Source organism: Pelmatolapia mariae, linkage group LG10_11, assembly GCF_036321145.2.
Source record: "Pelmatolapia mariae isolate MD_Pm_ZW linkage group LG10_11, Pm_UMD_F_2, whole genome shotgun sequence".
NCBI classification, from domain to species: Eukaryota; Metazoa; Chordata; class Actinopteri; order Cichliformes; family Cichlidae; genus Pelmatolapia; species Pelmatolapia mariae.
Window position 1 is genome coordinate 13,522,801 of NC_086236.1, and position 27,988 is coordinate 13,550,788.

At 37.3% G+C, this 27,988-nt stretch overlaps 2 protein-coding genes across 5 annotated transcripts in view; one reads left to right on the forward strand and one right to left on the reverse strand.

Moving 5' to 3' along the window:
- Nucleotides 1–12,162, forward strand: part of LOC134636047 (rho GTPase-activating protein 26-like) — an 89,155-nt gene extending 76,993 nt beyond the window's left edge. For all 3 annotated transcript variants that reach the window (XM_065471747.1, XM_063485817.1, XM_063485818.2), the window contains 4 exons: nt 5,727–5,762; nt 5,919–6,029; nt 7,327–7,418; nt 10,106–12,162. In XM_065471747.1, coding sequence (XP_065327819.1) covers nt 5,727–5,762; nt 5,919–6,029; nt 7,327–7,418; nt 10,106–10,194 — 328 coding nt within the window. In that variant the 3' untranslated portion in view covers nt 10,195–12,162. The remainder of the gene's footprint in view (nt 1–5,726; nt 5,763–5,918; nt 6,030–7,326; nt 7,419–10,105) is intronic.
- Nucleotides 12,163–17,856: 5,694 nt separating this feature from the next.
- Nucleotides 17,857–27,988, reverse strand: part of LOC134637613 (glucocorticoid receptor-like) — a 60,419-nt gene continuing 50,287 nt past the window's right edge. For both annotated transcript variants that reach the window (XM_063488071.1, XM_063488070.1), the window contains 4 exons: nt 27,769–27,913; nt 25,753–25,883; nt 21,405–21,562; nt 17,857–21,069 (listed from right to left, as the gene is read on the reverse strand). In XM_063488071.1, the coding sequence (XP_063344141.1) occupies nt 20,917–21,069; nt 21,405–21,562; nt 25,753–25,883; nt 27,769–27,913 (587 nt within the window). In that variant the 3' untranslated portion in view covers nt 17,857–20,916. The remainder of the gene's footprint in view (nt 21,070–21,404; nt 21,563–25,752; nt 25,884–27,768; nt 27,914–27,988) is intronic.

Genomic DNA, 27,988 nt, shown 5'->3' on the forward strand with positions numbered 1-27,988 from the left:
AGAAGTGTTATTCGTGATATGTGAAGAGAGGGGAGAAATAAGAATGCACAGCAGGAACAGGTGCTTTAAGAGATACTCTGAAGAATACAGAGAACAGCGGACAGAGAAAAGAACATTTTTGGAAAGTCTTTGCTTTATGAGTCACAAGCGAGAAGCGTTTAATGACTGTAGTGAACAACATGTGAGCTATGATAGAGCACCTAATGGTGTATGCAATTATATGTTCAAAGCCTGCTATCCTTATGTTTTTTCCTTTTATCCCCTTATAGTTGTGCTTGGGCAGAACCGTATGTTTTATGTAATTGTTTTTTATACTTTATGTCCCTTTCTGTTTGCACTGTATCTCTGCAAGCATACTTTATTTACTTCTGCTTTTTGGTGTATATGCCAAAGGTTACTGCAGGGTCCTCGGTTTGAGGTTTGGGTGTCATTTGCTGTCTCCCTGCTTTCCTGCCTACCCATCCTCTGAAAATAAGGCCTTTAAAATGCCCACAATCGAGAAAGAAAAGGGAAAAAAAATGACCAGCATGCAATCAAAACTCTACCAGCTCAGTGTGAACAGACACACATTAGAGGATTTTCGATTTAGCTGTTGAGGGATTTTCAGGCAAAGCGAATACACTACACCTTGGGGAAAAGAGAGTCTTTCCTAAGCTGCTGGACTGGAGTAGCCAGCGAAGTGTGAAACACAAACGAGCTGCCAAAGCAAAGATAGATATGTGTAACTGACTCTGATCCCAGCTCGGATCATCATTTCATATTCTCCCAGAGCCACATTACAAATTGGCATGAAAAACCAGCCTCAGCGACCTCATCATATGTGCAGAGGCAACCGGTTGACATTGTCAGCTCTGTCTGTTCTCCTATTCCCTACTACTATTTGTCAGGTGCTTTTTACAAACCTGCAAACCTTTGACTATGTCTAGAGGCAAACCTAAAAGAGATGTCAGTCTGCAATGCACTGGGGTCTGAGTTGGGTCAAATCTACGAGGTTGACGGTGGCCTGGACCTGATGTGTTAAGGTGAAAATGTAAATGCCAAAAACCTCCTGCTCTGCTCTGCTCTCGTCTCTTTGTGAAAGTCAGTGAACTGTTTTGTCTTTATCGTGCAGTTTGTTTTAAAAAATTTTGAATGAAAAGAAAGCAAAGCAAAAAATAGTTTACTGGAGATTGATTAGTATAGAGAGAGTGACTGAAAAACACACACTCACGTGCCATTAATGAGAGGAAGAAGAAAACCATCCATTAAGGATTTGTAGACAGACTGTCATCAAGATACTCCCTCCTAACAGCATAACACCCTTTTACACACATGCATTACCAGATTACATGTGTCTGCTTTGGCTGCTTTTATTGATAAACAGCTTGTTTATATAAATATTTTTTCTCCTTCCTGCTATCAGATCTACAGATATTACACTGATTACTTCAGACCTCTAATAAGGGATAAATTCGTGCCACCATCAGTAAAAATGGACATGTAGTATAAGTAAAACCAGCCTCTCACTTTTCTCTGCACTACTTTAATCTTGCCCTCGCTCTCAGAGTGTACAGGTAATGCTGGGCTCTGTGACAAAAGAAGTAAGTAAAATTTATGATTCTCATTACTAAAATGTTCTCAGAGCTTTTTGCACCCTTGTGTTTTGAGTCCAGACTCAACATTTGCAGGCAATTCTGGGGTCAATGTGATTTATTTGTTAAGCTATAAATTCTTATTTAAGGCTGTAAACTGTATTTGTTGCTCTCACATCTGCAGAGGCAAACAGTGCATGGTGGTGTTGTGACTCAGCAGCATGAAGTCCACTTTAAAAACAAAAGAAAAAAAATCAGACAGCCGATTCAGTGAATACAGGTCATATTCATTGCAGAACAAACACGAGAATCACCATGAAATATTCAGATTATTTATAATTGCATTGTTAACTATTTAAAATTAAGACAGACTCAAAATGTATCCTTGATTAGTTTTACTGACATAGAAGTTGGTCCCCTCTTGCCGTGTCTATCACAGTGATCTGTGATTAGTGACAGTTAAAGGGTGCTAGAACCTAATGAGGGTGTCTGCACTGATTGATTTTTTTTTTAAATGTTGATTGATCTCTGAGTGGAGAATAAAGTAGAAAAAGGTGGATCAGTTACTGTGACTCTACTGATCCTGATAAAGCCACAGTGATAACATCAAAGTGCCTTTTTGAGCTCATTTAAACCAAATGATCTCACTTCCTGTTTTGTTACTAGTTTATTCACCAGAGTTCAGGTTTAACATCCAGTTAAAATAGTTTGACTTTCTAATAATTTATTTTCTGAATTTAATTAACAAGTTTGAGAATTATTCCAAGATTGATCTTCCAACTCATACTTCTCTCACTCTGGAGGTGCCAAATACTGATGGTGTAAGAAATGCTTCAAAATGAGTATGGAGGGGGTGAAACTGTTTCTAGATGTTTCTAAGGTCAACAAAGATATATGTATCACTTATCTTCTTTGTTTTTGTGTTTGTCTTGTTCTGTGTGCACAGAGTTACTAATCTAAAACATCCATCCTTCCTTCTTTCCTTCCTTCCTTCCTCCCATCCTCCCTCCCTCAGCTTATTCAGTTTCCCTGGACAGGTTGCCAGTCTGTCACAGGGTCCCTGAAACAAAAAATCACAAAACTAACTTTTAAATATAGCTACATCACCATAGCAACCATATGTTACATCATCAAAAAAAGGGAAAGGCTGTTATAATATAAAATAGAGCCGGCTATGAATCTGTTGACGCTGTGCAGAGAGGGAGATAAGAGGAAAAAATAATAATCCTCTGACTCACCAATGTGATGTTATATAAAATGAATGAGGGGATTGATCTGACACTGGAAGAAAAAGAGTAGGGTCTGCTTTTGCTAGGCAGGTGCAGATTGTTAAAATAAAATAATAAAGAAGCCATATCTTTACAGCAGCCCATTTATTAGAGTTTCTCTCTTTTTACCATTTTTTTTTTTTAGTGGAAGGATATATAGAAATTTTCACCTCACTGTTCATTCAAACTACTTCTTCTTTTTGGTATGGTAAAAAACTTCATAGAATTTAAGATTACCTCTCAAAGTATTTCACAAATAGAAAATTCTGCTCAGATTTCCTGTACTTTCTGGTTACCTTTTGAATCCACTATAACATATCAAATGCTACTATGTTGGCACTGTTGGCTATAATATGTCCTTTTAACTCCATTCTTCTAATAAATTGTCACTGATTATTGGGGCAAATTGAGTATTTCAAAGGCCAGTTAAATGTGTTCACTTGTTGGATTCCTGGTGATTGAAGCAATCAGAAGTAGCTCAAGAATCAGTTTTAAATCTTTTTAAACAATGGAGGCAAATTGCTTGTGCTATTAAGAATAAGTATAAGAATAAGAAGACCTGCACATAAGACTCCCAGGAAAAATTCATTTTAGAAATAGGTGTATAAATATACAACTTTTTTTTTAGTATTTAGCTCTCATGAGTAATACAAGTAAGAAGAAGCAGAGGCTTCCAAAAGAAAGCCCAAAATAAACAATGATGTAGGGGATGATGCACAGCAGCATGGCTGTGTTTTCAGTGCTGTGAATGCACAGCAGTGGGTGTTCTGGTTCTTTGTGACTCTGCTGGCTTAATGTACATGCCAGTTTTCTGTGATGCATTTACGTTTTAATCTCTGAAACAATCTGGTGTTGCCTTTTATGTAATCTTTGTGTGTTAAAAGTGTCAGTTCATCTGCATCCTGCATCATTGGATTAGAAAGACTGAATGAAAATCTTTTGGGGAAGGCCAGTGTTGCTCAAGTTACTTTATTATTATTATTATTTCTCTAAGAAAGTTATCCCAATACTTTTCTGATTACTTATTTTTAAAGGTAAATAGTTACTTTATTACTTAGTGACTTTTTAAAAACATAACATAAACTTATTACTCTGTTCCTCTGTCTCTCTTGCTGCATTGAGCATGTGTATGACAAAAGAATTTCCCTCGGGATAAATTTAAAAAAAACAAAGTTCTAAAAAAATAAAGTTCTTCTTATTCTTCTTATTCTTAAATACACAACCTGAATGTGTTATAAATCAGTAGACCTTTCAGCCCAATTCTATTTTTTTCTGCATTATCTATCATATAAAATTGAATCAAATGAGAAAGTCTCTTTTTAAAGCTTGTTTTAGTAGTTTGAATCTGTTAACTTTATGCACTTCGCATCAAGCAAAAATTAAATATACGCAACAGTCTTTGACTTGAAGAAATTTGTTTAACATTTTAACCTATTCTCTGCATATTTCAGCATATAAACTAAAACAATGTTTTGTGTTTACACTCAAATAGATGCAAGTACTTGCAAGATGCAAAGATTCAGCGGCACTAAGTACAGTCGTTTTTAAATCTATTTTTACCTGTTTAGCAGGAGTGGGGCATGTGGAGGTTTGCCCATTGCCACAGCAGTCATGTCAGTGGGGGGATCCGGGGGTTTCTCTGTGAATTTCACATTCCCATGGCAGCGTGCTAGGTGCTTGCTCAGATTTGAAGTTTAATTTTTCGCTGTAGGAAAAGTTTTTTTTCCCACGCAGAGTGTACAGCAGACGCTAATGTTTTTGTCACTTTTTTACAGAATCGAACTCAAAGTAAAGTCAGTACTTCGAGCTTTAAATGCTGCATGGTCGTACTGTCTTTCACAATCCATATTATCCATTGTTGATCTTCTTGTTGCTGCCACGGACGCTGCACGCTCGTTCGTCATTATCATGAGACACTCCCGCAAACATCACAAACAAAATCACGGTTTAGTAATGCGGTAACATAGCGTGCTTATGGGAAAGTAACAGTAATCTAATTACTTTTTTGCCATAGTAATCCCTTACTTGAAAAAAGTAATCAGATTACAGTAACACGTTACTTTTAACACGCCACTGCCCATCTCTGGTGAAGACATGGATCTTGCTGAGAAAGTTGAAAATATTTAACATCACCATGTTGACCAAAACTGCATCTATGACTATTCTCTTACAAAGAGTATCACTACAACTGATTCTTGGATCAGTCCTTTGTAGTTATTGATTTTTTTTTTATCCCTCACCCCACCTAATTAAAGTCTTGTTGATTTTTTTTTTTTTTTGTTACATGTAAGGTTAAATATAAGGATATCTTGTTTATCCTCCTATGTCTTTGCATTTAACCCATCCTAATTATTAGGGGCAGTGGGAATCAACTATGCAGCACCCAGGAGACAACTACAAATGCACACCAATTCCTTGGTCAAGGGCAGCATGAGTGGAAAATTAAACCTGTGCAACCACAGGGAGAACATCCACACTCTGACCTCTACTCACTGTGTTTACAGACCGCAAGATTCAACTGGGACTGTGTTAGGACTTCACCAAGGGAAAATTCAAACAGCCTCCATATTAGCCTCCATTATTCTTGTTGTTTTAGTTGAACACGAAGCACATTACACTTTTACAGAATTTCTACTGGTATGGTTTGGCTTTTGGATTCACTATTTTAGCCAAGCGAGATTGGAGGTCTACTTTGCTGACTTGCCATTTATTCCTCATGTGGTGGAAAACTCATATGGACATCATTGTCTCTCAATTTATAATGTACAAATTCATTCCACAATGTATTTTCCAGTCCAGAAACACTTCTGTATGTAATAAAATGCACTGATAATGACTGATTGTTTCACTTTGTCTTCTTTTTTTTTGTGTGTGTGTGTGTTTCCAGGCTGAACCCAAAGCCTCGCGCCAGCATACCAGCAAGGTACATTTAAAACTGCTTTAAAGTCACACTTGCCACTTGTCATACCTAATTTCCAGTACTCCACGGTATAAACATGAGGTGTTATTTATCCAGTTTTTATCCAATTCTATCAACATGTCATGACAGCATGTCATTCTCTGTAAATATGTCCTTCAGTGCAACGTCTTCCAGTCCCACTTCACCACGTTCGCCCTCCTGGCCGATGTTCTCAGCCCCTTCCAGTCCGCAGCCAATATCTTCTGCCTCCAGTGACTCCTCCCCTGTCAGGTTAGTGCACAGTATTTTTGAAATGACATGATGCTGACTTGCCAGTAATCAGAATGAAACTGCAAACTGTGCTTATTCTAAGAAACCTTAAACTGTGCCCACCTAGTTAAAAAACCTTATCTGAAAGCTTATGGATCTCCATTATTGTAGTGTCTTTGATCAACACACTTCCAGCCAGCAGAGCTCAAGAGGCATTGGTGTAGTGGATGTGACTGACCTCTCCTCTTCCCCATGAAACGAGAGAGCTTAAAAGCTAACTCGTCCCTCGGGGTATCACCGCAGTATCTCAAATCAAGGACACGTCAAGCAGCAGTCATTCTAATATAAGCCTCTCTATTGAAACGGCAATAAAAATACGCCTTAATTTGATGCAGTTATTCATCTGAACCTTGGTAGATATATAGTGTCTGTCACTACAGTTCATTTCAGCGCTTAACATTTTAAGCCTTAAGTGTCCTGGTGCTGTTTTAGAAGCTGATAACAGCTAGTATTCTTTTCAAGTGCTTTGCACCCTCAAAATATCAGGTCTTTAAAGCTTTGACCTCTAAATGCCTGACTCAGTAGCAGACGGTAGACAGATATAACAATAAATTATATTTGAATGAAAAGGTAAAGTTTACAAGGCAGAAATAAATCACAAGCTACAACTTTAAAGACATACAACACCATGGAATATTACAGTGTCGAAATAAAACCATGTCCAGAGTGTCAAATAATTAAGTAAACATATGCAAACACATCCTCATGTGCAGTTAGCACTGACGTACAGCTTATTTTAAAGGCAAATTCAGAGTTATGTCACACAATAAGCAGGTAATGAGTGTATTGTTTAACCAAACAGAAACATTCTGGTGGGTACATTCCTGTCCAGTTTCATATTAAAGACCTGGTTCAGGTTTGAACATGTACAGATCCTTTTTTTGTCTTTTCTGATATAGAACAAAAAGCTTCATTATCTTTATCTTCAGATCCTCCACACAAGCAAAAGGATAGGGTTGTTCTCACAAGCACTGGGTGCTCCCCCTCAGCAGATTTCTGGACATAGGCCTGTTTCCACAGAGGATCAACTGTAGGGCTGTTAATCCTCTGCTAAGTGTAGCTTTGCATGATGTATAGTCATGCACTAATATTTTATACCTACTCTAAAATCAGGAAAAGGAAAAAGTCCATGTGTGAATTTAACCATTTGATACTTAATAAAGAGCATATAAAGTGACCAACCTGCCATTTGTGTTAAATTGAGGTACTAATTTGGTGTCTGATTACTGGCTCAGTGTAACTCTCTTCTTATTTCCAGTTTCACGGGCAGAAAAGCTCGAGCTCTGTATGCCTGCAAGGCAGAGCATGACTCTGAGCTGTCCTTCATTGCTGGGACCATCTTTGAGAATGGTGAGTCACAATCTGGACTTGCCAGCAGAAAGGAAAAAGGAAAGAATGTGGGTTGGCGTATAGAAACTATTTGTTGTCAAAACAAAAATCCAGCTTTGGGAATTTGCTTGGCCTTGGTGCTGAGGCTTTCAAAAAATCCTCGACATTTATCCAAATAGTCAGCCGTCCAAAAATTATATATGATAGGCTTATAGCACCACTTTCCCTTGACTAGAACTTCTTCTTTATAATATGAAGCGAATATGAAGGAGCATAGAGGAATGTACACTAGAGCTGCATGAAAAAACAAAAATTTAATTAAGGCTTTGGAGCTAATTACAGAGACTGAATCCACAGAACATTTGTTTAACATATTTTATCTGGCACCTGGCAATAAAATGTGCTGAGACTTTAGAATCTGGCAAGCAGACAAGCTGCTAAAGCAATACACTGGACTGCATATGTTACAAACAGCAAAGACATACATACTGTATATATGAAAGTTACCCAAAGACATACAAACCATGATAAAGGGAAATGTTAAACATTTTCCCCATTCTTTACTTTCCTATTTACCTACCTTACCAAGGGAAAATAATGGTTGGAGACTGCTGCGTAACTAAAATTATTGTGCAATGATCTAGTGGTCTCGTTGCCTTTGAAATGGGTCCTTTGAAAATGGACACCAGGTCTGTGAGCACTCGCTGTCAATTTCTGTCTTCAAAGCAACTTTGGTGTGTCAAGTGGGCAGTAAGCTAGAGTTGGTTTGCTGTCAGTTTTTGATTGAATGCAGTCAGCAATTTACTAATAAAACGGTGAACTTTAACTGCTTACATTTAGAGTTTAGCAAGAACTTCATAAATTTGAAAGAAATTCTGAAATTTTCCTCAGAAACGCTGATATAGTTTCTGTAGAAATGGCAACTTACAGCCAAATGATGTAGAAAACGTCGCTTTTATAAGAAAATATAGGCAGAATAAAACTAGCTGAGTTTAGTCCCCCATTTCAAAGAGACACTGTGTAGATGAGTTATTACCTTCACTCAAAAAAAGGATTCTTCACCCTCCAACAGAAGTATATAAAAACAAAGGTTTATTTATTGAAATAATTAGTTGTAAAGGGAAATGTGTTTGGTATAAACAGAATATATATCACTGGAGTAATTTTAATTTAACTAGACACTGTTAAGTGTAACATTTTACATTGTATGTATGTAATAAAATTACGTGGAAAATTTAGATGTAATTAAATGAGTTAAAGTCGGCATTTTGAGCATGAATATTTGTAAGTCTTGCTATCAAAATAGTTGCTGCAGCTACTTGCAAACAGTCGCCGAATATGAAAAAATTCAATGCAATCACTGGGCAACTACTGATTTTTTTCCAACTGGAATGAAGGCTGCAATCCATTTTTTATTCTACTGGGAATGAGCCATTAGGACTCTGATTATATCATCTCAGTTTCTTTGTGCAGATCTGGGCTTCATTACCCGACATCAGCCAAATTTAAGAACAATAACTATACTGGGTCTTCTGTTTTGCTGCCTATTATAATTATAGTTGGCCTGAGTAAAGTTTCCTTGTAGACATATACTCCATGTTGGTGGGATGTAGTTTCCAAACCCAAACCAAAATAGAATTAACTGCATAAAGACTATTTAGACTTATGTAATGCAGACTCGTGTTATCCGAGCCCTTTGGGTCAAAATGTGTCCTTGGGGACATCCAATCCTTAACGTGGTATCTCAGCAATGCAGTCTTCTCACGGCTGGCGAAGGATGAAGCATCCCAGCTGTCCACATGGAGCTCATAATACAACCTCGTAGTGCTTTCTTGACCGTTACAAGAATAAAGCAACGGTATAATATTCATACTGCAGGTTTGCTGAATGTAACTTTCCCCCCGACATAAATAGTAAAAATCAAATATGTGCAAAAGCTTACATGGTCTTATTTTGAGTTTATGTTTCATTTTTCTGTCTTTGATGTAAATGTGGTGCGCAGCTTGGTGCAAATTAGATTCCTGGTGTGGACAAATCTGGTGAACACACAATCTAACCCTGTAGCAATGTTGCACTTTCGTATTTATAGGATGTTTAACCACCACAGCAACCCCAAACTAATCTTATTAGGTTTCCAATTTAAAACTGCACTGCACTTTTACCAAGCTGTTAGAACAAACCATCAAAAGTGGTATGTTTGAGTTAACAATTTCATTCCTGCATGAATGATTTCACAAGAATGGTACATAAAGATATTTTTTAAATGAGATTTAATAAATGTGATAAACAACTTTATCATGAAATAATTCAGTCAGAATAATGTTTGGCAGTTTGAATATGTACTTAAAAACCAACAATGTGTAATCATATTTGTTTAGCAGAAATGTTATTTCTGAACTTACATGTTTGCAGGTTCATGTGCAGAAAAGAGATTCCTGTTGCAGGACGCATGTGTGACGTTTCGGGCTCATACTGTGTTTCATGCTCACAAGTAAACAACAGCTAATCTGTGATGCCAGAGATATCCTCTCCAAAATATTTAAACATTAAACACTCGATGGGGAACATGTGGAAGTGTTAACTGTCATCTTAAGCCTGCTTCTCCACCCTCTCACCCTCAATATGCATAGTGTCTTCACATGTTTATGAACATTTCTCTTCTATGTCAGTACATTTCAACAAAATCCATGTTTTCCCCTTCTGTCTAGTTCATGTTTCCAGGGAGCCTGGCTGGTTGGAAGGGACTCTTGATGGCCGAACAGGACTGATACCAGAGAACTATGTTGAGTTTGTATAGTTTAATGGCATACAAAGAACTGGAAGATTGTGGATGGGAGTAGACCAAACTGGATTTTAATGAACTATATTTAACTTCATAAAACTAAACAGATTGAGGATACAGGCTCAATCACTTCTATTGTACTGGACGGGACCAATGCAGATAAGGTGACTTTTTGTTTTGATCAGACTGGAAACTGAAACTGGACCAAGCAGAACCATATCCAATAGATATGACACAAAAACAAAGCATACCGAAGTGGGGAGAGAACCCTGAATTGCACTGGGGAATGAAAATATATATAAAAAGACGAGACTGCTTTTATTTGATTAGTGTGCGTGGCTTTTAGTCTTGGTGAAGACTATATGGGAATGAACCCAAATTTGTGTGTGTGTGAGTGAAAGAGAGAGAGAACAGTGGGAGGAAGTTAGACAAAATCACTTGTATAAATGACTTGATATTTTTCAGCTGCAATGTGTGTGAGTTTTTTGCTTTTATATTTTAAACTGCACTGTCCCTCACCCCAACCACCTTTTCCACACACTCCTTTTTTTGTTAGGTATAAATAGGCAACTCTTTCTGCAGAGATGTTGACAGGACATATTAACTTTGGACTTCACCTATTGTAGAATTGATTAGTAATGCCAAATGGGACAGTTAAGCTTTAAAAGTTGACTTAAATGATTGAGTTTGGCTGTATGGCTGTAAATGTGTGAGCACTTGCTGCAGAAGTGCGGTTATTGCCTGGGACAAGACTCAACCTGGCTAATGTTTCAGAGCTCCAGTTAAGCATCAGGAGCCCCCGGGCAGGTCTGCACAGGATGAGGTTTCTTTGGAACTAGTTCGCTCAGAGGTCAGCTATGGGTTTCTCTTTATTTATAATATTTCCCCTGCAGAGCCCTCGCATAAAATGTGAAAAATTTCAAACAATCCCCACAAGCCAATCAGCAATTTAAAATGCAGCGAAGGCAGAACAGCTGATTCCTGTCAGTTAAAACAAGCCCAGCTGTGAGGCATCACACTGTATGGAGGCATGTATGCACCATTTCAGTCCATTCAGGAAGATTGAATGAACTTGGGAAAATGTGTTTATTTATACTATTTTCTTTTAGTTTTAGCCATTATGCAGATTTAGTTACTTGGTTTTCTTGGACGCTTAAATCTTGACAGCATGGCGTGACTGAAAAATTGAAATAATTTTGAAAGTCAAAGTATCACAGAGTCTTTGTTGTTCCATGCCCTTTATACCTCATCGCTTAACTCTATATTTTTAAAAAAAATGTAAAGTTAAGCATCCCTCAAGAGTTGAACATTCATAATTTCTTCTTTACGCCTAATTTTACCAGGGCTTTCCTGTGTAAGACACAAGATTACATGATTATCTAATTCAACCATGGCTGACCTATTTGAGTTATTCTTTGATCAAAAGTTTACAGCCCAGCATGTAATTTGTAAATACATTCAGTTCAGATACTTGAAGGGGGAAAAGGTAATAGATTTTTCAGAATTGTTTTTACATGTGTATAAAAGCTGGTCTGCTTTGTGGCTCCAATGAATGTTGCCATTTTCTTGCTCATTCCTTGAACCACTTGCTAAGAAAAGTTTTTCTTTTTTCCCCACTTTATCCTGTATCCAGTTTATAAATTCAACAGAAAAATCAAACGGGAGAGTAAAAAAAAGCTTAAATGTGAAATAAGACTACTTTATTCAAATCTAAATTGCTTATTTATGAGATTACTTAAAGGCTAAATCCTGTACGGCATTCTTTTTGGGGTGTTTTCTTGACTTTGTAAATAAATACACAGCATTTGATAAGGTATACTTTTTTAATTATGAAATTTTATATTTTGTATTTTTAGCATACTAATTTAATTCCTTAATTCCATCTTTGTTGCCCAGATTTTTTGTATCATTTAAATCCTGCAGCCTTAAATATTCTTTTGGATGTTTTGGTGAAAGATGTGCAGAATTAAAGACAAATCTTGAACAGCTGTAGCTTGAAGTTTTCTTTCTAGTTTCCAATCCTTATTCTGAATTTTCTTTTCTGGTTTATTATTAATAATGTGTTATTATTCATCCTGCAATCCTTACTTTATATTTAAAAATGATGCATGTAAAACAGTTATTATTGTTTTATGCTTTTTAATTAGTTTTTATTTTTTATTTTATTTTAGTTTTAATACATTTTATTTTCAGTTAGTTTCCAGAGTGGAGTTGCACCTTTAAGTTTAGTTTTTGTTGTTTGAAAAAAAAAAAAAAACAATTTTTTTAAATAAGTTTAAATGTTAGATTTAGGCTTTTAACTTATTACTGTATAGAGAGCATACAGAGGCAAGACTTGAGAAAATCAGCATAGGTATAGCAATAAAAGCGCATAACCTTTTGAAAGCAATGTAGACATCCATAGTCTCAATAATCATGTCCATTGATGACTCATCAGGCAAGTTGTAATAACATTTTTACCAAACTAAAAAATATAAAAACTAAAGATATTTCTGCAGTATTTTTTATTTTAGTATTTAGTATTTTAGTCGTTTTTAAAGTTAACAAAATAGATTTGTTTTAGTTAACTAGAACAACTTTGATGTACTACACTAGAATTTGAGTGGATTGGCTCATGGGTAAGCAGAACTATTCTCTCTTGCTAAACAGTAGTGATGTGCGATACCACTGATTTCCTTTCTGATCCGATACCAAGTAAAATTCAGGGTGGTATTGACGATACTGATCCGATACCGATACTTTTACCGATAATACCGATAATTTTAGCGTCATCATGATTACAGGACATCAGACTACTTGTTCTTATCACTAATGCAGAATGCATCATATAATTAAAAAAAAGTGAAGTTGTGTTCTATTTGAACACCTTGCCTGCCTGCAGCACTAAAGGACTCCGCGAGAGACGTCTGTCTGTGACATGATTTACTCTGAGGTGTTTGACGAGGTTAGTGGAGCTGCCACGACACCTCACTTTCTTGCCACATGTATCGCAAACCACGTCTAGGCTGTTTGTGAAGGTAAAATACGTCCACTCAAGACTTAATTTACGCTCAGCCATTGTTGTGAGTGCACACGCCAGGCGCTGAGACACATTTATACAGCGGTATTTCGAACATGACTATGAAAGGTGGAAGAGGAAGTAGTTCCTTCCAATGTAGACAATCTGAATGATATTTCCTTATTTTCTTTCCACTGTGTTGCTCTTAATGATGAACTACAAATTTACCCTAAATTACTAAAATATCGATATTTTAATATGAGAATCGATTCTAGAACATAAATGGTATCGGAGGAATCGATATTTCAGTATCGATCCGCACATCACTACCAAACAGCACTTTGACATAAGATTAGGCCATCAATGAGTTGCATTGGACTTAATATTAAGTCATGTTTTTACAGTCTGGATTCCTTTTAAAGTAAACGTTTAGTGATGTTTATTTAAATTTAGAATCTACTTGTGGTTGCGGCTAAGATGACATGAAAATGTAAGCTTTAAGTTTCAAGCACTCGTGACTGCAGGCTAATTCATTAGCACTTATTAGTTAATTTATAAACGCGTTTACATGCTTTCTTTCGCATAAAAGACAAAGACACTGATATCAGTGCATTACGTATGGGTACAGCATCAGGAGACAAATAGCTTACATATAGTTTAGCTTAGCATAACTACGGAGCCCCGCAGGGGACATGGGAGAAAAAAAAATTAAGACGGACTTTTGCGACGCGCGTTTGCGTACATATAAAAGGCACTGTTTTTGTCCGCTAGAGTGGGATTTTCACGGCATATTCTGCACCACATCTCTGTGTGAGTAAGAGTTCTAAACAAATGTCTGTCCTCCTCCAAAAAATCTTATGTACGCAAACGCGTGTTGCAACTTCTTATCTGGTGCGCGTCTTTTATTTTGACAGCGAATGCGCACCTGCGGACCACTTATGTGCATCCTGACACAGGAAGGATACTGCTGGACTCTTTTCATATTTAAGAACATAAAACAACCCATACATAAAAATCAGATTTCTTGCACACATGCTCTAAATGTACACAATATTGCCAAAAGTACTCACTCACCCATGAAAATTATAACAAATAATAACTCAGGTGTTCCAATATCTTCCATGGCCACAGGTGTACAAAATCCAGCCGGTATGCAGACTGCTTCTGGAAACATTTCTGAAAGAATAGGTCGCTCTCAGGAGCTCAGTGAATTCCAGCGTTATTTTTCAGGCCTGGCCCCTTAGTTCCAGTGAAAGGGACTCTTAACGTTTCAGCAAACCAAGACATTTTGAACAACTTCATGCTCTCAACTTCGTGGGAACAGTTTGGGGATTAGGGTGACCCCTTCCTGTTCCAACACGGCTGCACACCAGCACACAAAGCAAGGTCCATAAAGATGTGGATGAGCAAAGTTGGTGTGGAAGAACCTGACTGGCCTGCATAGAGTCCTGACTTCAACCTGACAGAACACCTTGGGGATGAATTAGTGCGGAGACTGCGAGTCAGAACTTCTCGGTCAAAAAGAAAACGCACTCCTAAACCATGTGGAAAACCTTCCCAAAGGACTTAAAGCTGTTATTGCTGCAAAGCTTGGGCCAACATCATATTAAACCCTGTGGATTAAAAAAGTCACTCCAGGTCAGAGTTGTGTGAAGGCAGATGAGCAAAAACTTTTGGGAATATAGTTTACTTGCATGTTTGGGCTTGTTTCTTTTTTTTCTACAAAGAGGTCTGTGCACCTTGTGAGACCTACGCCATGAAGAATTAAGGTAAATTTAGAAGACAAAAGGGGATCCAGCCTGGAACTGGCAAGGTGTGTCTAATGAAATGACCAGTGTTTGTGCCTTTGGACATACCATATATTAAAAACATGTAATAATAATAATAATAATTGTTAAAATAACAATAGTAAATAACTATTTTTTTTCACAATTTAAAGAATAGTTGTGCAAGTTTATTTTAATTTCTACAGTTACTTTATACAACTATGCAAGTTAAAACCTCTCCACTAATATTAGGCACAGAAGCCACACTTCATATTCAGGGAATTTTATTGTGACAGGAAGGAATGGGACGACTTCATTCTGCACATTCATAGAACACAATACACTACACATAAATGTGTGTGTGTGTGTTTAATTTAATTAGTTACGTAACTTTAAAAAGAAGGAAAAAATGTGAAATGAACAAAATAAAAAGGAAAAAATATAACTGTTTCTTTAATTTTTAAAAAGATAACTCATAAAAATTAACTAATAGCTAAAATATTATTTTTAGTGGTTCTGTAAAAGTCAGGTTAAACATTTTTAACATTATGTATGTCTGATAATATATACACAAATTAGCAAGATAAAGTGTGGCCTCAACACAAAGTCTGTTTCCGTGTTTGTGTCTTACATGATCAGGAATTGAGCAACCAAAATTGGCACATCGTCCCCCTGAAGGGTCTTATCTATCTATCACATTTTAAGGCTAGTCATGTTGCCAAGCACCCACCAACCAATGGACTAAAATAAACCCTTTGCAATGTTTATGCACCTGGAACAGCTTATAAAAGCATTTTACGATTTTATTTTCATGGCATAAGTATCTAACTCATAACCTCAAACTTTCATTATGCGTGATATATTGCTATGCCATCGCGGTGGTTAGCAACCACCTCACAACAGACTAAAATCTCAGATTTAAAAATATCATGGGCATGTACTAGTAACATAAAAATGTCAGATAACAATGGTTCAATAAATTTAATCTAACACATAAAAGGAAACCGTAGCAGTGAGAGAACTTAAGCATGTTTTCACGTGTATGTTTATCCAATCATGTTTCCAGTGTGGATTGGACAGTGAGACCTGTTTTGATATATCAAAATGAAGCTTAATTTCCATAACTCTGTTCCAAGTGAAAAAAATGAAATCCATGTAGCTGAGTGTTGAAAAACAGGAGACTTTATTGTGTAAGATGCTTTTAACTAAAGAGCAATCAGTTCTTCCAAATTTCCACTCTTAACCAGTGATGACAAAAAGATCATCTAACTCGATGTCAAACCCAATGTCAGAGAACGACACATAACTTAATTCAACATTTAATCAAATAGGTGAAAATATTGACACCGACTACAGGAAGGGTGTAATACAGAAGTACTACAAACTACTGTTTTTTTTTTTTTAATGGTTTGTATTTTTTTGACATTGGATTACATTTACATAACTGAAATACGAAGAAAACAGACTTTAGTGAAAGCTATAGCCATATATACCAGTGAAACATGATCTGCCCTTAATCTTTAAAGATAACATTTGCATGTATTTTATACAAAATAGATTATATCAAACAATATCAGGGTAGTGCAATTCTGTCAGGCTCTGGTAAATTTTACTTTCATATGGAGAGTCAACATTTTAAATTTTCTTTTTAAAGTGACCAGTAAATCCTCACAGAACAATACATGGGGTCCAAAGCCACGACCTTTACAAAAGACATCTTTAAAATAAAACAAGAAGTACTAGAAGTTGGATAGTAAGTGCTACTCAAAATGTAACTGCTTGAATACTTCTTTTGTTAATTTTTGTTTTCTCCTCTGCTTTGGTCACTCTTATATAAACCTAAAAATCTCCACCAGTCTTTCTCTGTCCCTCTCCCTCATTTCCTTATCTTTAAAAACACAGTGAGCTTTCATGTAGACTTTTTCATGGACTCGTAGAATTTACATTTACTTCACAAGACAAACATGTTCAACACTTCCTTATGGATTTAACACATCTACCTTTATCAAACACAAACCAACAAACAGAAAAATATTTACTTTCTTGACTCATTCAATGTACAAAAACGACTGAGCAAAATTAGTCATATCAAAGAGGATCAAGCCGATGTAATCAAAATCACAGAAAATATCATTTTTACAATAGATCAATCTCTAAAAGCATCGATATATGTTAAGGGTTTATCTATTTCCTGATGTGAAATCTTATTTCTATGGCTCTCTGGCTCCCTTTCGCAAGGCCTTTAATTGCGCATGAAGGTGAAATGCAAAAATTGTTTGTAATCTTAGATGATGTTTACATTGCACTAGATATGCCAGCATTGCTATATGCGCCTATAGCCATTCAGAAATAAGCATCGATATGGTTACATCTAGATGTTAAAGCTGGTTTTCTGAAGCACCACCACCTTGGAACAACTGTAATACCATCTCCAAGTTATCCAAACAAATAGTTTAGTCAGATTTTCTCTAGAATAATCAACACACAGTGATGCGAGCAGCAACAAGCCCATGTTTTTTACAGCACAAGGACACACAGCACAGTTAGAAGGTGGAGCTGAAAGCCTGCACTGTCAATGAAACAACCCTGAAGCGAGTGACCACCCCTAAAAGAAAAAAAAGAAGAAAAAAGATGGCTCTTATTCAGCAGTGGCTTGTATGCTTCCAGTGCCCACTGTGCTGTTAGCCGTAACTAACATACAAATGACCAGTCTCTATGGCAACCTGCTTACCTGGTCTCTGCTAATTGGCATTCAGAGTTATGTGCAGCAGAGGGGTGAGTACTGTTCAGAGTAAACAGCTGAAAATCTGTACAGTTGAAATTTAGGCAGAGAGGCCTGACAGTCATAAGACACATACGGAGGAAAGTAACTGTACTCTACAGGAGGTGGTGAAGGGCGTTTTGTTTTAACACTTCCAGCAGAAGCCAGCATACAACTGCACTGCACTTTGCTTTGGCCATTACACAAGCTGGTATGGATTTTCACATTACAAATGTATTTTGAAAATTCAAAAATACAATTTTTTTTGTTGATCACAAAAAGGTTTATCATACAATGGGCTAAATGATAACAATCAGTACTTTAAGCTGGTGTAGGTGTGACACTGAACAATCCTTTTTTTTGGTAATTTTTTTGTAAATAAATGAGCACCCTGAACCAATGTTACAACAACCACTTAATGTCAGATCAGAAGTACTCTTTCACATCTCCAGAAAAAAAAAAACCCAAACCAAAACAAAACCAGTATTTCCATTACATTTGGAACACGTAGAGCACATCCATGTGAAGTAATCACTCACTTCCTGAGGCTGGATTCACAGATCAATAGACCAACGTTTTGAGCTTTAGAGGGGAAATGGTTTTAAAACATAGGTTGCATCAATTATAGGTATCCATTTTCACATCCAGTATACAAAATAAATATTTTATTTTAAACAAATATATTTGTGTTTTTTCACAATGTTGGCACAGCAGCTCCATATAATAAGTCCTGATTTTGCAAGTACATTCAGATAATGGTAATTAAAGGGAAATATTAAATCAAAATGGTATCTTGAGGGAAACAATACTTTTTCCATTAATGTTATGCCTTAATTTCCTATCACGAGTGCTATGTTGCTACCATTTTTGAGTCAGTTAAACCTTTTACTTTTAAAAATGAAAACAACAAAAATCCTAATGCTAGTACTTTTGGGGGTCTGAAATATTGAAGTTTTTTCTATTGTTTTATGACCTCACAAATTTTTGAAGAGCAGACAAGGAATACGAACTAGCAAGTCACTCCTACCTCAATTATATTTGGTTAAAGCTGCATTATATGGACAAATGGTATTTTCAGTCCCATTGCCTTAGGCACACAAAATCAAGCACCTAGCCACGCAGAATGGTTTTACAAACATTTGTGAAAGGAATGAGGGTGGTGTTATAATAGCTGCAAGTGACTGTTGCAGCATATCAGTTTGTGAAATTTCTTCCCTCCTAGATATTCCATCATCAACCGTAAGTGGCTTTATTGCAGAGTGGATGTGTTTAAGAACCAAGATAACTCAACCATTAAGTGACATACCACGTTAAGTTACAGAGCAGGGTCACCGAACACTGTAGCATGTAAAAGTCGCTCTGCTGACTCAGTAACTGCAGAGGTCCCAACCCACCTCTGGTATTAACATCAGCACAAAAACTGTGGACCAGGAGCTTCATGGCATGGGTTTCAATGGCTGAGAAGCTCCTGTACAGTAGGCGTAATGTGTGTGTGGCCCAGTACTTTTGTCCATATAGTGCATTTACTAAACTACCAACCTCAGTATGAATGCAGCTGGAAATGAAAGGACGGTTTAACTTCAAGCCAGATTTAACTGACTCATTATGTCGCTTTTCAAACAGACAGCAGGCCCTTTGATACTTCGGATGGCTTTTTCAAATGCATTTTGGTTATAAAACGCTTAAAAAAAATCCAATTAAAACATAAAAAAAACCTTTTTAAAGATGTAAATCCTAAAATTTAAGTCAGTCTGCTCCCAAGTAGTACAAAACATTAAATGTGAAATTTGAATGTTAGCAGTACCCATTTAGATCAAAGCTGGCTAAAGCTTAAGCAAGAAAAAGGTGCATTCATTATATATGCTGGGTAATCAGGGTAATAGAACTTTTAACACAATTTAATACTGACTGGGAAAGGCAGCAAATTTATCTAATATACTTTAGATAGATAATAAAAAATTGTTTTGGGACTTATTTTGTTAATCTTTTTTCCAATGTGATAAAACTGAACATTTTAACATTACTTATCTGTACCATAGGCTGTGTTCCTACATGCAGAACAGGAGATAAGAACAAAAGGGAGAGTTTTCCACATTAAGAACACCGAAATGGCAGCTCGGAAAAAGAAAACAGAAATTACAACGCGGAAATAGAGAAACAGACAAATCATGTGGAAAGATGTCAAGATCAACTTCTAATGCAAAAAAACCTACAGCTTATAGTGGATGGCTATGAAGAGTGTAAAAACTAAAAGGCACTGGGTTTTCCCTCAGATACATCCTGTGTAAACATTTGGCTGAATGAATGTATGTGTCTTGCTTCTGCATGTGACTTGAATTGTGTGCCTGCATAAAATAAATAGAGAATATGTCTCTAGCTGATTTCTTTTCTCAATGGTCTTGTGTAGAATTGTGATTTGAATAATTTCAGAAGCGATAAGTGATTCACAACGGGAAAGTTTGCACTGTCCATTTGTCGTGAAGAATAATAAATTTCTTTCATGTGACAGCGTTTCCAACTGTTCTGAGTTTTTTTTGTCCCCTTCATCGTGAATGGTCTTCCAAAAACCACCCAGAAAAGTGGACATTCACTACATTCTCTGCACAGTGAAGCTGGGAAGGACCGATAGATACAAGCTGGGTATGTGAGCAGAGGAACACTAGGCTTGAACTGCTAATCTTTTCAAGTTGGAAAGTATACCAGGTGTAATGTTCTTGGAGGAAAGGTGTTTGTACTGTATATCTTAGCTTCTCTGTGAAAACTGCAGAAAAATACTAGAGCCTTGAAAGAATAGGAGGCACATAGCCATTGTAAGAAAGCATTAAAAATACAAGCACAGGGTTATGGGTGTAGAGTAGGTGAGGGAGGACTGAAAAAAAAAATTACCCAAAATGCATCCACCCCAAGAGACATTCAGAGTCCAATTTCTTCTTGTCCAACTAAGAGGAAGGGCTACAGGTCGGTGAAGGATACCATGGCGGGACTAGGAGCTAGGACTGGGATAGGGGGCTTGAGGCCACAGGTATTGTGCTCCAAGATTAGGCTGAATGGCTAAGCCCTGAAGGGCCGTGGCAGAATTTCTAGAGGAGGCCCAGGAAAAACTGAGAAACTGAATCAGAGCGATGAGGGAGGCAGGATATGCAAGCTAGGGGCCCCTGGAGAGGTATATGTGCAGGGCAGGATTTAAGGCATTGATTCACAATTTAAGGCTGTCATTTCTGATGAAACAGCAGAGCTTTGACGCTTCCATCTTTGAATTTTGGTATCTGGTTGGAAATGATCTCTGCCAGCATCTCCGGGAATTCCACACTGAGGGTTTTATTCACAAAGGTGTAGAAACAGATCTGGAGAAGACCCTCGACCATCTGGTTAAGACACAAAGAGATTAGTAAGAGTTGTTTACTCACTTTACTTAAAAGGATTACCCTTAAAGTGGAGTAGGCTCTAAATGCAAGATCTTTATGTCTGCAACAAGTTTTTACAGAGAGGCAGAAGGGGAGAGTGCTAAAAACTAACTTGATTGAAACTTAATGCACTACACAGCATATGAGTGTATTCTTTAGGTGGAAAAGACCTGGCCGGTATTAAAAAAACAAAGAAAGCCAATCTACGGGATAAATATCAAGAAAATGCTATATGAAACAAAGTAGCCTAAAAACACTTAAACGTACGTGTGTGTGTGTTTGTGTGTTTCACTTGCCTCCTGCATGGAGTCGAGTAGCTTAGTTAACTGGTAGAAGCGTTGCCAGTTCTGACTAGGGTTCTCCTCTCTCTTGACGATGGCTTTTCCCAGCTCCTTGATATAGGTCATCCTGATCTCATCAAAAACTGCTTGACTCTTCAGGCCATCTTTTGGTACTGCACACACACACAGACAGAGAATACAACACAGAGCGATATATCAGTATAATTTAGAAAAAAATTAAAAAATACGATTTTCTCCCATGTTCATTTGAAGCTGGTAAGCTTCAAGGACACTGTTGCTCTGTTAGGCTAGTGGTTAACAGAGGAAGGTGTTGTGAAGGTATAAATTAAAAAAAACCCCCACCAAAAATAGGACAAAGCGTTTATCAAAGAATTTATCCTAATCAGGTCTGTGTCTGCTCTTCGTGCGGCAAAAAGAGTTAGGTGAGAAGTTTGCATTCAGACACAAATGATCAACACTCTTCTGGATCAGAGAAGACTGACAACAGAGTATATTTTTCATTTCATCAGGTGCCAAATGTTTTCAGTTGCTTAAAGGTCTGAACTGCAGGCAGGCTTTGCTACTATGAAGCCATGCTTTTTAACAGCTGAAGTTTAGGATTGTTTTGCTGAAATATGCCAGCCTTGCCAGTAAAAGAGGTTATCTGGATGGAATCATATACCCTGAAGCCTGTATAGGGTCTAATGCACCCCCATCAGAGATGCAGGTTGGGAACTGATTCCATTTTAAATAAGCTTTAGTCCAGAGAAGATGACAGCGTTTCTGGATCATGATCACACACATCTCTTCCTCTTTGCATGATGGAGCTTTAACCTGCATTTGCGGATGGCTCAGTGAACTGTATTGACAGACAGTGATTTCTGGAAGTGCTCCTGTGCCCATGCAGTGATTTCCATGACATAATTTAGCCGCTTTTTAATGCATTGCTGCCTGAGGGGCCAAAGATCAGAGGCATTCGATATTGATTTTTGGCCTTGTCCCTTGCACATGTACTGTAGATGATGAGATTCTTTGAGATATCCTAAAGTCTTTGCAATTTTACATTGCGGAACATTTTCCTGAAATTATTCCACAATTTTATAGACAAAGTTTTTAGCAGACTGGTGAACAACTACTTTTCTTTACTTCTGAGAAACTCTGCCTCTCTAAGATGCTCTTTTTATACCCAATCATGGTACTGACCTGCTGCCAGTTCTCCTAAGCTGTTGTAGCTGTTGCTGCCAACAAATTCAAAATGACCTTATTTTATTTTTTGGTAAAAAATATATGTTTTCTGTGTACTGTTACGAATGAAATATAGATTTATGGGATTTTAAAATAATTGCAGTTTGCTTAAAATGTTCCAAAGTTTTGGAATTGGGGTTGTGCTAAAAGTAGCACCAGCTGCTGTGCAAGGTGTCACTTTAGCTTTTTAAATCAGGACATTTGAATACCCTTCAAAATGATTCTCTGCGTTTAATTGATATATTCAAGAGGACACACTGAGGACTTTCGCTGTGCCGGTCACTGCTGAAAAGCAAAAACTGCAAAGTTGAAAAGCAATAGAGTTGTATTAGCACATTGTGGACTCTTGTCAGTCTGGTGTCAGGCAGTGAGCCGCACAGTTTAGCAGTGACTTGCAGTGATTGTGCTAGGCAACAATAGCACTGCAAACTCATTAAACAAATTGTGTTTTCTTATTCTATGACCTATTAATTCTTTATTGAGTTATTTATGTTTTATGGTGCTTTCACGCTGCTGAGCATTCGCTATTTTCTCTTTTTCACTAAATATGACAGTATATCAAATAGTCTTATAAGTGACTTGAAATTCCATATAATGTGTGCGAGAATGAATAAAAGCAGCTCAAACCAAAGTTGTCCCATCTAATAGTATTTCCATCCCTGAGGGAAACGGATGGAAATCGCTCTCAGGTACAAAAATGCAGCCGGTGCACAGTATGGAAATGTAATTTCCTCTGCATAACAAGCTAATTGCTTCTGAAGTGCATCCTCTTCTTCGCCATTCTCTGAGAATAATGCTCTCCATCACAGGCAAGAAAATGTGAAATAAGTGGGGAAAGGTCTGATTTAGTGATACTGTTCCCTTGTGTAGTATGTAGGGTTAGGTTACTGATTGGTAACCCACAGCTCTCATTATTTGACCTCTTCAAACATTAAATAAAGAAAGGCCTGATGAACACTGCCTATTTGAGTCTGTCCTTCAACAGCCTTTACTAATTTATACACAGCAAATAAAATGCACATGGAATAAATTTACAATTCGTAAAAATGTCTTCTGAAACCAATTTTATCAAAACTAAATTGTTAAAAAGAAAAAAGAAAATGAGTTTTTATTTTTTTTAATAATGTGTTTTCACTGGACAATTGTAGATAAAAGAAGATTAAACAGCAGTAATAAAAAAGCTAACTGTTTTTATTTAGTGAGATAAGAAACACAAAAGTTTTACTAATTCAACTCTCAGTGGACCCTCTTGTAAGGAAATTAAATGACTCTCTACCAAGGTAAGACCTGTGAAAGGACTGCACTTTCACAGAGCAGTAACATTTAACAGACGGCATCTAAAAGAAAATATCACATTGTTACATCGCAGATTGGTGAAGAATGTCAAAAGAACATCAAACTTGCATATTTTGATAGTAACCGTAACACCCGGTCTTTTCTGTGGCATTTTGAATTCATGTGTCCTTCTAAAAAGAAATGGCTCCGTGTGCGATCGCTGAATTTCAGAACTGAAGGAGACCCTTGAAAGAAAACATTTAAGATACACTTTAAACCAAACAATGAAGTTAAAGAAAATGCAAGACAAGTGCTTGAAATGGTTTAGGGTACATAACACCCTGTGAACGTAAACTGAAATAAAGATCCAGCGAGCACTGACAGACACACATAATAATGCATCTACAGAACAAAACATTTACTGTGCTTTTGTCAGCAGACTGGGTTTAAATTATTGCAGACAGGAATGTTACTGTTCTGCCGTTATGCTTCTGACAGTGTGGACACTTGCGGCATGCTTACCGTTTGCTGCTGTCAGCAGTGATTTTAAACAGGATCTTTAAACTGCAGTATTAAAACATACAACCACCGGCCACTTCATTAGGTACACAAGTTGATCTGCTTGTAATGCAAATATCTACTCAGCTGATCATATAGCAGCAACCCAATGTATTTACATATGTAGATGACCTGCTGAAGGTTCAAACTGAGCATCAGAATTGGGGAGAAATAAGGTGATGCAAGTGCACACGGGCTGATCTGAATATTTCAGAAACCGGTGATCTGCTAGGATGTTTCTGTTATAGGGTTTACAGAGAGTGATCGAAAAAAGGAGAAAATATTTAGTGAGTGACAGTTCCCTTGGCAAAAATTCCTTGCTGATGCCACAGGTCAGAGGAGAATGGCCAGATTGCGCAGATAGGAAGACAAAAGTAACTCAATTAGCTGTCATTATAGGCAAAGTGTGCAGATGAGCATCTCTGAATGCACAACACATCAAACCTTGAAGCAGATGAGCTATAGCAGTAGTAGACTACACAAAGTGCCACTCCTGTTAGCTAAGAAAAGGAAACTGAGGCTGCAATTTGCATGGGCAATAGAAGATTGGAAAAGTACTGCTTGGTCTGATGAGCCTCGATTTCTGTGATCTTTCAAAATTTAGTGTAAACAACAAGACAGCATGGATACACCCTATCAGTGGTAGGTAGTGGTACAAGTTAGAGGATATTTTCTTGGCCCACCTTTCATTATTTAAACACCGGAGCATACCTGAGTATTGTTGCTGACCATGTCAATCCCTTAATGACCATATTATGATCAATCCTGATAGCGTTTCCAGCAGGACAACATGCCATGTCACAAATATCAGATGATCTCAAATTGGTTTCTTGAATTTGACAGTGAATTCACTATACTCAAATAGCCTTAACAGTCATCAATCTCAAGACAATAGAGCACCTTTTGGATGCGGTGGGACAGGAGGTTTGCCTCATGGATGTGCAGCTGACAAATCTAAAGCAACTGCGTGATTCTATCATGCCAATATGGACCAAAAACTCTGAGGAATGTTTCCAGCACCCTGTTGAATCTTTGCCACAAAGGCGATGCATTACTGATAAGTAATGAAATTTGTGGCCTTTAGTAGCAGCAATCAAAATCCTCTGCGCATTAATCGAGAGGAACATAACCAGAACAGCCCTACTGTGACAAATTGCAAGGAAATGGAAAAAAAGCTGCAGCTGTATAACACAGTAGATACAATAAAAAGTGATATTTCCAGTCCAGCAGAGAGACTTTTGAAAAACACTGCTGTCATTTTTCAAAGTGAATTGTGTTCCATTACCTGTACTGAGCAGTAACAGCACCTTCATGCACAGGTACTCTTCATAGGACACCTGCAGTCTGACAAACTCATTACAGATCTTCAGCATCTGCTCGCACTGGTCAGTCATGAAGGGCAGCTTCATGCGATCTCTGTGAGAGGAGAGGAAATGTAGAGCAGGTGAAGACAAGAAACAGAAGAAAACAGAATTAAAAGAGACACACAGGTTAGACTTGGAGCTGTTTCACTCATGCTGTTATTCAATTCCCAATAAATAGCCCTGGCAGGGATGTGCTACATCCTTGCAGGAGAAATACAGACTCTAAAATCAGTCATGATGGATTTTCACACCTCACTTCCACTAACACACAGCCCACATGACTTTTTTCTTAGAAAATCAATACAGCACATTCTCCTGATACATAGCCTTGGGCTGAGCACTGTCTACTCTTTCTGACCAACTGCAGTGCCATCGGCAACGACTCCTTCACATTTCATATCTATTTTTTACTCCTCTCTGGAGTTTTTGGAAGCGACTCTTCACAGCTCAGGGCTTTCTTTCTAACCATTTCCAATAAAAAGGTTGAGCTGTTTGCAAGATGTCGATGTGTTTTTAGCACTGTTTACAAATGTAGAAATCCCAACAGGTATTTAAACAGGTATTTAAACAGCTTAATAGTTCAGTTCTATTTACCTGAATTTGCTTTCTACTGTAAGATAATACCCTGTTGTATTAGAAAGAAAACCCCAACAATCATATGATCCCCTATGAGCAAGCAACAGTGGGAGGGAAGAGCTCCCTATTAACAGGAAGAGACCAGACTCAGGGAGGGGTAGTCACTTGCTGTTATAAATAGATGGCAAATGGCAAAAAAAAGGATAAGTAACAAAAGAGTACACAAGAATAGCCTCTATTTTGTTTCCTCTGGGAGCAACAAAGGCTGTTGTAAACACAAATTCAATCAATTTTCAGTAAGCAGTGAAAGTTTTAAGTAATGAGGCTATGTAATCAACATACTGCAGTCTAACCTGAGCCCTGCCTCTGTGGCATAGAAAATTATTTACAGTATAGTTCATAATGCAGTTGTTCCTGTATTTTTTTGAATTACTTGAGTAGTGTAACTCTTCAAGTGTTTACAGACTATTATTACAGATATTTGATTCCTTATACTTTATTTTTTTCTAGCCTCCCTAGTCCATTGTCTCTTGTATATGATTTCCTATTTAGTTACTTCCTGTTTTATTTTATTAGTCCCCATGTGCTTTGATATTAGTTTTATTTCCTTTTATGTCTCCGTTTATCCGTTTATGTCTTAATTAGTTTCAGCTGTGTCTTGTTACCGTGGCGTTTCCACTCTCCCTGATTAACTCCTGTGTATATTAAAAACCTCAGTTTGTATTTGTTCCTTGTTGAGTCATACTGTGTTCCTGGGTGTGCTATCTGCAGGATTAATGGTTTTAAATATTTACTATTATTTTTATTTTTTCCCCTTTTTCGGCATTGCCTTAATCAAGGTTTTTTGTGTTTATGAAGTCTGCCTCAGAAAAAGTGCATTTGGATCAGGAACCTGCAAACCGTGGCAATAATAGCTGATGTACTGGCCTAGCTTATTTATTCATGGGGCCTTTTTGTTGCTTCTGAAAATTAGGTGAGAAGGTCAGTCCCGGGCTCATGTCTGCTTCTTAAGAAGATTAACATAGAAACTGGATGAAGGGTTAAGCAGCCTACACAGCTTGACGATCAGCAAAAACTAGCGAACACCCTTTCCCACGTCCCTCATAATAAAACACAGAACTGGAGTTTAGATTTCAGCAAAAACTATAACCATATTCTCATTTTTAGACAGCAAATTCTTATTTACATGTGACTTTATCCCTCAGCCTTCAGACCTGATTTCTATACTGAGTCACAAAGCTGAGTCACAGATAAATGGTTAACTTTGTAAGTCAAATGATGAAGTGAGACTAACACCGTGAAATGAGCAAATGGAAAAACAAAACTGCTCAAATATTAGAACAGCTGTGATTGTTACCCACTTGTTGATGACAAGATCAGGGGCGAAACAAAGCATGCTGCCATTACACTGCTCGTACGACCTCCAGCCAAGACTGAAAGACATGAGAAAGAGCCAGGAGCACTGCAGCAGAGTCATCTGGTCATCAAGGTGCAGATTGCGGAAGCCTAGGGACGTAAAAAGACTGTTAGAACAACTAAAACAAGATAAACACAAGTTCATAAAACAACCACAATAACAAT